Source organism: Nesoenas mayeri (genome assembly GCF_963082525.1).
Source record: "Nesoenas mayeri genome assembly, chromosome: 1".
Taxonomy (NCBI): Eukaryota; Metazoa; Chordata; class Aves; order Columbiformes; family Columbidae; genus Nesoenas; species Nesoenas mayeri.
Window position 1 is genome coordinate 126,059,891 of NC_137541.1, and position 12,395 is coordinate 126,072,285.

The 12,395-nt window shown below is 46.8% G+C and overlaps 1 protein-coding gene across 5 annotated transcripts in view; it reads left to right on the plus strand.

Moving 5' to 3' along the window:
- Positions 1–1,747: 1,747 nt before the first annotated feature.
- The window catches only part of APP (amyloid beta precursor protein), a gene marked incomplete at both ends in the record, with an annotated part of 219,018 nt that continues 208,370 nt past the window's right edge, over positions 1,748–12,395 (plus strand). For all 5 annotated transcript variants that reach the window (XM_080345581.1, XM_080345582.1, XM_080345583.1 and 2 more), the window contains one exon: positions 1,748–1,804. In XM_080345581.1, the coding sequence (XP_080201707.1) occupies positions 1,748–1,804 (57 nt within the window). The remainder of the gene's footprint in view (positions 1,805–12,395) is intronic.

A 12,395-nucleotide genomic window follows, 5' to 3' on the forward strand; every position in this document is an offset into this window, starting at 1 on the left:
ACCTACTAAGTGCACTTGTTGGATGTACTTCACATCTGTATTTTGAGGGGGAAGGAGGGGCCTCGTTTGTTATCTGCCTGTCAGATTCTGCATCTGCCTGTCTCAAATTCAGTAAGCGTGACTCAAGCGATTCCCCAAAGCCTTCATACATTCATACATACATTCATTTGTTTAGGAAGATTCATGTTTGCATAAGGACGGTGTTCTGGGGTCTGGTTGTTGGGGTGCAGCGCACCGAGGTCTCTCACTGCGTGTTACAGCCTGCCTGACCCAGCAGCAGCCCTGGTTGCTGTCACCCGGTAAAGTGTCCCCTGACGTGCCTTGGCCAAGTGTCTCAGTGGATTCCGTTCTGAATTTGGAAGAAGATGAGGGTGAGCATAGCAGGGAGGACAACACAGCCCAGGTGTCTGTTAGCCAGCTGTATGGTGAGGAGATGTCCACCACCTGCCCCTGACAGGGCCTGGCTGTGGGTCCCAGTTACAGGGTGGGTCTATTGACTGCCATTTTGGGGGCCTCGCTGGGTACAGAGATGCTGCCATGGAGTCTGCAGGTCCAAGTCAGAACGGGTCAAGCTGTGTCACGCTGCATTTCAGCTGCAGCAGCAGCTGCTTCATGATACTCTGTTAATGCTCATGTTTAGCTCTCCTTACAGGTTTACTATACCAATGATTACAATGCTACTGAGAAGACAAGAAAGTAAGTTTGCTTTGGCCTCCTGATTACAAGCTGTTTGACAAAACCCGACATTTCAATTTGATTTCTTCCTTGTTCAACTGTCACAAGCCTCAGCTCTGCCCATGCTCCCCTGTGCCTTTACTATCAACAGCACTCGCACAGATTTCGCATTCCTCTCGCCATGAGCAGCGGGCAGAGCCGGACCGCGGGAGCCAGGGCTGCCGCCCCAGGCTGGAGGCTGCGGCTTTGCCCGTGTGCACCGGTGTGCCGGGTACGGCCCCTGGGCCACGTGGCTGTGCTTACTCATCACCTTCCACCTGGAGACAAACCGCAGGTCTCAGGTTGGCGTGCAGCCTGCAAGCGCAGAATTTGTTAAGCAGCCTCTAAATCACAGACACGTGTTTGGGTTCAGGGTGCTTTTCTGTGAATGCCTTGCATTTCTGTACACAACACCGCAGAGAGGCAATGGCCCGCCGAGGCCCCGGGGCTCCCGAGGGCGTGGGGGGCTCCTGCAGCGGCGGGCAGGGCGCCTTTTGGGAACGGCTACTCAGGGTGCCCGAGCGGCTGAGGGGGCAGGTGATGCAGCAGGGAAACGCCCGCACAAGCGCAACCCCCTCCGCGCTCTAAGGCTGGCCGGGGTAGCCGAAGCCCCGAGCGGCCAGGACTGGGTCTGTGGAGCCGCCTCACAGCTCCGGGCTGACTCCTGGGTGGCCAGGCCCAGAAGGAACCGATGCGGTGGGCAGCGAGGAAAACGGGCGGGCCGGGCACGGCAGGACGCGAGCCGCGCCCGGGTTGCCGGCGCCGAGGCCGCCCGCCGGGCTGCACCGCTCGGGCGCTGCCGCTAGGGGTCTCCGCTGGGCGGGGAGGCCGGGCCGGGCCGCACCGCCCGCTCGGGGGCGGGCCGGGCCATCAGCTGACCGGCCCCGCCGCGGCGCTCGGCTGGTGCCGCCGCAGTTCAGTCGCTCTCCCCGGCAGAGGTGCAGCCCCGCGGATTTACAGCCGGACCCCGCCGCGTCTCGCCGGCCGGCCTCCCTCTTTCCCTTCCTTCCTTCCTCCCTCCCCGTCCCCCGCGATGCTGCCCCACTTAGCCCTACTGCTGTTGGCCTCCGGCGCCGCCCGGGCTCTCGAGGTAAGCGGGGCAGGGGGCGGCCGGGAGGGGGCTTCCCCGCCGTCCTCGTCCGCTTCCCCGAGGCTTTGTCTGCCCGCGGCCGCCCCTGTGGCGTGGGGTCGGCCGCGGCGAGGCGGCCGGGTGGGGGTCGCCGGCGCACGTCACGCAGCCGGGCACAGCGGGGAGATCCTCGCCCGGCTGCAGTCGCCCTCCCGCCGCCGAACAATAGGGCCGCTCCCGCCGAGTGGGGCGACGAGGAGGAAGAGGGTTGGGAGCAGCCGGGGCGGGCGCCCCCGCTCCCGCCACGCGTGTCCGCGGCGGGCAGCCGGGACCGTCCCTGCCGCCGCGGCAGGCTCCCTGCGCGGATCCGGCTGTCGCCGCCGGGGTATTTCCCCGTTAACTTCGGCCGCCGCCCGCGGAACTGTCTGGCGCGGCGGGGGGCGGTGGCGGGGGTCCGCGGGGAGGGGCGGCGGCGCCGCCAGCCGGGCAGGGCGGGGAGGGCTGAGCGCGTCCCGCGGGGGTGCCGGCCCCGCCGCGGGGGTTCCTCTGGCGGGGGCTGCGGAAGGGAAACTTTCCCTGCAGGGGAGCGAGGGGCCCAGCGGCATCCCCCCACGGGGCGGCGGCTGGCGGTGCGGCGCCGGGCTGCGGGTGCCGTGCAGCCGGAGGCGGGCAGGGCAGTGCCGTGCCGTGCCTCCGCCGTCGCGAACGCACGCAGGTGTGTGGGGTGGCGGTGCGGAGCTCCCCGCGCTCTGGCGCAGCAGCCCTGCGGGGGCGGGAAGGCGGTGTCCGCGGAGCTGCGTGGGGAGGGGGTGGTGGCCGTGCGGCCGTGGCCGTGCCCCCGCGGGCGGGCCGGCGCCCAGCGGCGCGGAGGTGCGAGAAGATGGCGGCTCTGCAGTGCAGCAGCGAGGCGCCGCCGTGTGCGCTGCGGCCGCCAGCAGCCCGCGCCCCTCCGCGGCCGCCCCTGCCCTCCCCTCCCCGGGGCGGCTCCGCCCGCCCGCCCCCGGCCTGCCGGCACCTTCCGCTGGCCCCCCCGCTGGGTGAGGCGCGGGGTGGGACGGGCCCCTCGTACCCCGCCTCTGGATGGGGGTGTGAGCGCACCGCGGCTCCTGCCGGGGCCGGGGGAATTCGGGGGCACCCCGGCGGGGCAGCGCAAGTCCGGGCCTCGAAGGAGGAGCCGGCAAGGGTGGGTGTCGTTCCGCCCGCCCACCCGCTTTCTCCCAAAAGAAAAAAAAAAAGTGTGGGAGGGGGGAGTTATCTCCCGGTCTCCCTTGGTCTCTGGTTGTCAAACCTCAGCCTTCAGAGCTTTTTGTCCTTCTCTGGTAATAACCATACCCTTCTGCCAAGGGGGGCTCGGGAGGTGGGTGTGGGTGAGGTGCATGACAGTGTTTAGTGTAAGGAGAGCGTGGAGCTTGGCAGTCACTCTTGGGCAAGGGGCTGCGGCTCAGGTGCCCTTCACAGGAGAGACCCTGGTACATGATGGTTGAGAGCAGACAACTCTGCATCCTGGCTCTCCATCCCACCACTCAGGCTGCCGACCACCGGTTTGCACTTCCAGCAGTGGTCTTGCCAATGTTCAGTGGGGTATATCAAGCTGAGCAGCTGTAAAGGTGCTCAGAGGTTTAAAGCTTCCAGTTACAAAACTCGTTTGGGTTTTAGCAGCTTGATGCAATGTTTTGTCATCTAAATGCAATGGAAGGAAATCTCTGCCTTGGGTGCGTAGCTGAAGTAAAAAAATGAGGTTTTATGATTGAGACCATGTTTCAGGATAGACCACAGAGGGATGGACATTCCTGTTAGATCCCTGTAGCCCTGGCCTTACCTATCGGTGCGTAGGTATTGCCGCTGTCCAGATGCTTCCAAGAAAGGGGGCTTGGATTTTGCACCAGAACTGTTTGAGGGAGTGTCTGTATTCAGAGACCTCTGCAATGGTGTCTGCCTTAGCAATATCCAGAATTTTCAGAGACGTTCTTTGCCTCAAAACGCTTGCTTAAATGGGCACTGTTGTTTCTGCAGAAGCCTTCAATCTTGTTCTGTCATTCCATATGAACATTTGAGGTTTTGAATTTATCCTTCCTTTTGATGTTTGGTAGCAAGGTAGGTTTTAACATCTGGTCTTCTTGTGATCAGGCATTTATCAGTCTTAATACTCTAAGGTTGATGTTTTGAAGAAGTAACTGCTTTTATAATACTAAAGTATTTCATAATAGGATTTGCATGCATGCGTTTACTGCACTTGAACTGTCTTCATATGCTCGAGTGTGAAATTTTGATGTTTGAATTAGGCTCTCTTTAGATCTCTTATGAAATGAAACATTTTTCCTGCCATTTTAACAAATGCTTTCTGGAATGCAGCAAAGAACCTGTACTTGCTTTCAGAGCAAACAGTATAAGGAAGAGGAAAAGCAGGAACAAAACAAATTCTTTCTGTATTACACATGGAGAATTCCTTTCTGAAATTACAGGTAGATGAATATTTATTTGTGGAGATTTAAAGGAAATGTTCCATAGCGATGCTGTGGTGATGCCATAATTGCTTAGCATGTTGCTTCTGCCACTCAGGTGAATCATAGTTACTGGGGTTAGGAAATCCATTGGCCAAGAGCCCTCATAATCTGCAAAATCATTATATTCTTCAGTAGCTTATTTTCCTTTTAATCTCTTTCCATTAATTTACTCATTTCAGAAGATAAATGCAACAGACAGTAGCAGTCCTTGTGAATTTGCTTGAACAATCTTGGTTTATAAATTAAGATTTCTTCTAATTAGCACACTGAGGTTATCAGCACTTCAGCCGTGCTTGTTCTGCTTGCTGCTCTACTTCCATAAGAGACTCTTCACACCACCTTACTGAAATTAAGTTGTTAAGACGTTGACATCATGTGCTGACCCTCAGAAGGTTAGTTGACAAAAAGTATGTTGCCTGACAGCTTTTTTTTTTTTTTAAACTTGGTAATGTAGTGCTTTATAGGTGTTTTGTTTGTTTTTATTATTTTTTTTTAATGGAAGACCCCAAATACGTGTTTCTTTGCAACGTGGGAAAGGGAAGGAAGCTTCTCCTTCACTTCCATTAGGGACTTTCATTTCCTTTTCCCATTTTTTCTGTTCCCAAATTTCCCTGGCAAAGGTTCAACATTTGTTCAAGAGTCCCTTTTGCATTTCCTATTTAAAATGCTGCTGTGTTGGGGCGGGTAAGTGGGACAGGGCAGGTGCTATGAGTGCTGTTCCCTTGGCAGTCAGGTGAACAAATTAGGGGAGTGAAAAAAGAACATCTTTCCAATTTTTCTGTTGTTTGATTAACAAATATCATACAATTTAGAGACTCACATTCTCTTCTAAAGCATTTTCTAGGGGGAAAAAACTGATCAGCCATTGTGCTTCTTCACAAAATGCATATGAAAACATGAGGGTGATGACAAGATTTAGAGATCTTTTTCCATGAGCTGTTTATTTGACAGACGCAAGTGATTTTTCTTAATCAGTTCTAATTGAGCAATGTTGAGTTGCATGCAAACCTGCAAGAAGTATAGATCATCTTTGATGGCTTTTTATGGCTTTCTCTTTGCATGTGTTTAAACTGTGGAGAATAAAACTTACAAACCAAATTGTTTTCTATGAAGAACAGGTATGTTGATTTATTTCAATTGGCAGTTCTTTTCCAATACAAAGCTCAGCAAAATACCTTCAAGCATAGTAACTTCATGTAACTGCCTGATGAATTTGCAGGTGGCTCTCTGGGCAAGAATTTTCCTTTTTTTTTTTTAGTGACTCAGTAAAATAATTAACACAAGTTGCTGGGTGTGGAGATGAGGTCAAGAAATAAGTAGATAGGATCACAGGATCCCTCAGGAGGTCTCTGGTCCGCGCCCCCCCTGCCCAAAGCAGGGCCAGCTCTGGGCTTTCTGCAATTGAGTCTTGAAAATGCAGCTCCAAGGACAGAGCCTGCACAACCTCGCTGGGCAGCCTGCTCCATCCACAGTTTGGTTGGTTCACCCTCTGGTTTGAAGCAGGTCTCCAAGCTGTTATTTGTTTGTTTTTAAGGTAGTGTCTCTAGGCTTAATTTACATCCTCAATCCTGAATACTCTGAATGTCATTTTGACATGTCGCATCTTCAAAAAATGCATGTAATAATTGGGAGTTGAAAAAAATGTATTTGGATTTAATTAAAAAAGTATTTCCTGTCAAATGTCCATGCATATGTATTAACATGTGTGCATACACGTAATGCATTAAAATCACCTAATGTGTCAATATAATGTATGCAAAATATTGAAATCTCCAATTTAATATGTGGCATTAATCACATGAATATAGCGTATATACACACGTGTACGTGTATAGGCTATATTAAACCAGTAGTCACTTACCTCCTTATATCCAGGTAATGAAGAGGTGGAGTTCTTGACTGCTACTGATAAAAATATAATTGGGTTTACATATGGTAATAGATTCATTGAAGTTGTTAGGTGAGCTGTCTGGTGTGGTTTTAACACAAGTCTAGAGCTGTGTGTTATTGGATTTAAATTCTGAGGATTTTGGAAAAAAGAATCCTGTGGTGTAAGAAGATTAAAAGTAAAGCAAATTGAAAAAATACTGAATGACTTTCCGTAAGCTTGGTTAACTGTTCAAGCGTGCTCTTGCGATGAGAGTTTACAACAGCTGCTGCCAGGCTGAGGATTGCCAAGAGCAATGTTGATACCAAGCTTGAGCATGGAATAATCTGGAGACAAAGGACTTGTCTTCAGCGAACTCAAAACTTTTGCTCTGACTTGTTTTTAGTTTTTGTTTAAAACTGAATGAAGTTGGTCTCGTGAGCCCTTGTTCTCACAGCTTGGTCTGGAATCTGCCCTCCTTCCCTGACTCTCCTTCAGAAATACCTGCAGCTGAGGTTTTGAAAATGTGTTTTCCTCTCTTTTTGGCGATACCAAACCACCTGAGAATATCAGCCAGTAATGGCTGGTGTGAGGTTTTGAGTCTTCAGCCCTAAATAAGTCACTTGTCTGCCCTTGATTGTAATGGGACATTGGTTCTGAAACCTGGGTATTTGTCATCTTCATTTATTAATTTTGATTAAAAACCTTTAGAGAGCTACCTGACTATTAAATCCTACTGTGTTCTATTGTAGATTACAAAAGCTCTGGAGTTACCTCGTTACCAAAAATAGCTACTCTTCCTTGTGAGAATTTAGCCGTATAACAAATGAGAAACAAAATAAATGAGGATAATGGCCTCTGTTCTAGGGGATCAGTTTGAATGACAGCCAATTAGTACATGTGTATATACATGAGTGTTTGTTTAAAAAATAAACATGAATCCTCAAGCACCTTGCTGTATAGAGGATATAGGATTGTTTTGATGCTGCACTTTGTATTAGAGCAAATACTTGAAAGTGATTCAAGTTAATTACAAAACAAAATTTCACATGATGGAAATAATGGATAAGGGTCAATACACTTTGCAGTATGTAATTAATGCCAGTGTCTTGCGGTGGCTCATAAAATGGACTTCCTAGATGACAAGCACATGTCGGTAAAGATATTAAAATAAGTGATGCTTTTTAGAAGGGTGGAAAAGCTTAAACCAGCTACTGATGGTAGGGACACTGCTCTTCTACAATTGTGTGCTGCAGGTTTCTTGCTGTGCAGTGACTAATAGAAACAGAAGTGTCATAGATTATGGGTATTGCTGGTTTCTTTACTTTAGCTTCCAGTGTAACAGCATTGTAAGCACTATGACTTCTTCAGCTGAGAAGCAGGACCTTTGACTTGCTGGGCTTCCAGCAAGTTCAGGAAAACTTTATCTTCTTTTGAGGACTTAATATTAAAGGATAAGTGAAGATTGCAGTGATTTACAAGGCTTTCCAAAAGGAGCAAACCTTCTGGTCAACTGATGGCATTCCATGGACTGTGGGACAGCCAAGCTTTCAACAGAGGAGCCAGCGTGCTTAGTGGTTTTGTAATCTGGCTGCTCTTCTCAGGCGGTAGCCAAACGCTGCCGTTTGGCGGCAACCCACCTAGCTCAGGAGCTGGCTGCCCAAAGCTGCTCTTGCTGCTTCTGCCAGTGGCCACACTCTGTAAAGTGAGCTTTTCAGCTCTCTTTGACACTTCTCTAGGTTGTTTTTGCGATCCTGTGCCTTATGAAAGGAAGGAGCTGTGCCATTTTTGGTGTCATCTCCTGCCAGATGCTTCAGAGACCTGAGTCAGAAAATGGCCACAAGCAGTTGAACTGGCCCAGCTAAAAGAGCAGGCAGCTGCTTTGGGGAAGAGCACCAACCTCTGAAACCACATTTGCTGAAGTTTACCTTAATAGTGTTTAATTAAGGTGCTAGTCTCTTTGCCTCGCTCTGGTGACCTGCAGCACAGGGCGTGAACAGTCTTTTCACACCTGACGCCTCGGTTCCCGGTTGTGAAAAGTTGGCGTCTGGTCACTGCAAAAGGCAAAAATCCCCAAGGAGCTTCATTCAGGGATGGGTAACTCCATTCAGTTCCCACTGACCCATTTTGAGCTAATCCAGGTAGGAATTCCCTGATCAGCCTTTACTGGTCTGTTTTCCCTAGAGCAGAGCTTATCTATTCAACCGCAGCAGATAACATATGACAGGAGTAGGGCAGAACTGGCTGCACCTGTTAGTAAAAGCATTTAAAATTACTCCTTTTCACAGCAGGCTACTAATGTGATCCAGTATGGCAGTCTGTAAGATTTATGTAATTTCTATTTGGAGTTGCAATTAGTAAAACAGAGCACGTATCTGATAGGAGTTTAAGATGGGGGCAAGGGTGAGGGTGAGAAAAAAACCCCCATATAGTTTGGGAACTGTATTAGTTCAGGACTTCAAGGGTTTTTTTTGAAACTGAAACAGGAGTTTATGCGTACACAGCTCAAATTTAGGTAATACAGTTACTTGGTGCTAATAGATTTGAAATATGCCATTAGTTTATTTTTTCACTGTGAGGGTGAAAACCGACTCCTCACCCATCTTCAAAATTTAGGAACAATATTTAATGGACACCCATTGGAAAAATAGCAATGGGGCAGGATTTTGGAGTTATTTCCAATCTCTTTGTCAAGTTATCACATCATATTTGTTCCTGCAGCAAACCACCTCTTACCTTCTCAGCACATTTTTAAAGTAGAAATTGTTCATTCTGAAGATCTGACCCTGTAAAATTGATTTTTCTCTAAATTATGAGCTCTGCAAAAGGGCTGATTTTTTTATTTTTTCCCCCTCTTTCTCACCTGCCTTGTCAGATACCATAATGCCATTCCAAGGCAAACAGCTAACTTGAGTTCTTCCTTAGTTATGTAAATTTATCTGTAACTGGAGTTTTAGATCTGAAATATGGCGTACTGAGATGATACAGTAGTTTTATTGCATTCCGCTTTCTCATCATTTGAAAGGTATCTTGAAAAAGTACATTTTTTCCCTATGTCTCACCTCAAAATATGGGGAAATAGATTTTTTGATGTATTAATGTTAAAGGAGTGATTCTATTGTAGTTAATTTTTGAACCTTCTCATAAGCTGAGTCATGGCTTCTAGGGCTTTCTTTGCTCTTTAATACACATCCCATGTAACACCTGTATATTTGTTTAAGTAAACAGTGAAAAATACAGCATTATCTAGGGGAAGGTAAACCAAGGAAGATAAGAAAACTGTAAATGCAACAAAAAGGCTGTGGCTTTAAAATGACATTCATTGTTTTGGGGGTATTCCTTTTTCTTTATAGGTGATGTAAATTTAAATGTACTACATGTCGATTGGTTGTAGTTTAATTGTTGAGCACTTACAATATGTAAAATCGGAGGGTTTTGTACATGCATAGCATTAGTAAGCATCTAGACCTGTAGCATTCATTAAGCTGTAGGGTTGTTTTGAAGCTTTTTTGATATTCCACAGCTCTGCTATGTGTGCCTTGTCTGTTCTCTGCCCAGTTCTTTTAACTAAGAAGTGCAATAAAATTGCTTGTAATGACATGTCTTTCAGGATCCTAATTTCATCGGTTTCTTTTCGCCAGTTCTGTCTTCAGTGCCATTAAATCTTGGAAGGGTAATATTGATCTGAAGTTGCTTAGGAGCAAACTTTTTAAAACAAGAGTTTTAGAACTCCAACTTTTCCTTCTTTCAGAGTTGCTTTGCTCCTAGAACTTCATTGCAAGCAACTTGGTGGTGGGAACTTGCCTGTAATCCCAGTGTCCAGAAGAATGTGATTTTACCACGAGAAAGTCAGCTTTACATCATTTAAAAAAAATAGCAAGCCAAAACCCTCTCAAACTTAGCGTTTATTATTTAAATTTAATGCAAGAGAGTAAGAGGGGGATTGGAAAGCCTGAAAAGTCAAAGACCAAATAAGAGACCGACAGTACATGTGAGTGTCTGAGAGAGTTTTGAGGACTTCTAAATGTTCCCAAGGGGACCTGGACACTGGCACTTGGTTTTAGATTAGTTTCTACTTTGGTGTTGTCTCTTTCTGTTTCTCATAGTGGTAATACAAGCTGTGGGGAATTTTTAAATTTTTCTTGCTAGCTTTAATGCCTGAAAAGCCATTTTCTCCTTTTCCGTGTTCAGCATGTTGTTCTAATCATGGTGCCATCTCTGAGTTGTTGAGGTGAAGTGTTTCGTCTTTGCTGGCCTGTCTGGCCTGTTTGAATCCAGGCTGACGTACCATCTCTGATAAAAATCAGCACTTGCTTGCTTGGGCCACAAACTGTGTTATTTTGGTGGACGGCCAAGATGAGATGGGTAGATGCCCATGATGGGCAGTTCCTGCTGTGCTGTCAGGGAGGGTTCTGGTAATTATCAATGCTGATAGCAAGCACTGCCACTGACCTGCTTTGTTAAGTCTCTGCTGTGATTATGGGGGGTCTTTCCTTTGGGCAGAGGAGCTAACGCCTTTCTGAACGTATTTGCAAGAAAACCCTGTGAACAGCTGAGCTTGGAGAGAAAATGTAATCTCTGATACAAACAGCACGTTAAAATTAAATCAAAGCATTTTATTTAGAAATCACAGTCTAAACTATTTCTGAAAACGTATTTGAATGAGGTTTAGGATTTGTCGAACGGCTTTAGATTAATGTAGAGCTACAGTACAAATTAAAAACTACTAAGTTCCTTTTTAAACCAAACAAAACTTTTGTGAGCAATGAGCAAAAAATACAGAAGAGCAAGACCAGGCCCTGAAAACTGAGGCTGATGTATGTTGTCCAGCTCATGTGAACCGTCCCCCTTTATTTCAGTGAGGCTGCGCACACTTAAATATAAATGTGTGCCTAAGTGTTTGCAGTTTTAAGGAAATTGTATCTCTTAACTGATAAGAGGAAGAAAGCTTTAATTAAGCTGTCACTTAAAAAAACCCTTCAGAGTTACAGTGGCTGTTTTGTACTATTTAATAAGCAGAAGGACGAGATGTGATTTAAACAGTGCCTTAGTTGCCTTCACAAAAAGAAAATGCTGGCCATGGAAAGGCATGCCAAGTATCACTGTCTGGAAGGCATTCAGGTAGGAAAGCAGGGACGTGTTCATGACAGTACAGCCTTGGGGCAAGCTGAGAAAGGAAGTAATTTCCCCCTCCCCTCCCCAGATGTGAAGACTGTGCAACTATTTTTCCAAAGAGGTAAATATGAGATGTGGGGCTCAGGCATGGTAAACAGAAGAAATGTAATAGCCTGTGGTGTGCAGGAGGAGGTCAGATCAGATGTTCTCTGTTCAAATAATCGGATTTAAATTCTGTACCCACAGGAAACTTCCAGGGCCTTTAAACACACACCCTGAGGGGAATACATTGGTGTTTGGTCATACAGTGTTTTGTAGACTATAACACTCTTTGCAAATGCAGCATAAGCTATTTGCTTGCTGATTTTAGGATATGAGTTTTGGTATTATCAAAACATAATTAAGCCTTAAATTTGATTATTTTTATTTTTTAATCTGTTGTGAGTTAGCATTTTCTGTGACAAACTGCTTAGTGTGGTTTGAGATTTCACAGATATAAAAATGCTTTAAAATTTGCAGAACTATTCAAGGAAACAGTTGGGAAGTGTTTGTTCTTAGTGTTAAATTGTGATTAAAAAAAAAAAAAAAGAGTGCTAAGTTTTCTGAGCCCTTGAAAAGTCTTATTTTTTTATCAGTGGTGCTGAAACAAAACACGCTGGAGCTGGCAGGCTGGGCTGTTTGGGTGTGTTTCCCATGCTGCTGGGTAGTGCCGAAGGAGTTTGGATTGTATCTGCTTACAGTTGTCTTTGCTCCATGCATTCAGTCCAGCTCCCTGGCTTTCTGAAACAGAAATTTTAATGAAAGAAAGAAACAGTTTTTAAGGAGTTGACTCAAGTTGTAAATGACCTTAACAGATAAGGAGTCCTTATACATTTTCAAGTGTTCTCATTTTTTAAATGTTTGAGCCTGCAAAAGAAAAATCCTTGGGAGGATAACAACTAAATAATGTATCTTAGGAGCAAAGCGATAGCTCCCCGGTGTATCTGTAGTAGCTGAGGCTGGTATAAAAGGCCATGTGAGCCTTTGGGGAATGCTGCATTTAAGCTGGAGCACAGGCTTGGTTTATGGTTCTTACTTACTGATTTTTTAATTACAGGGAATAATTTGGACAAGGAAAATATTTTAG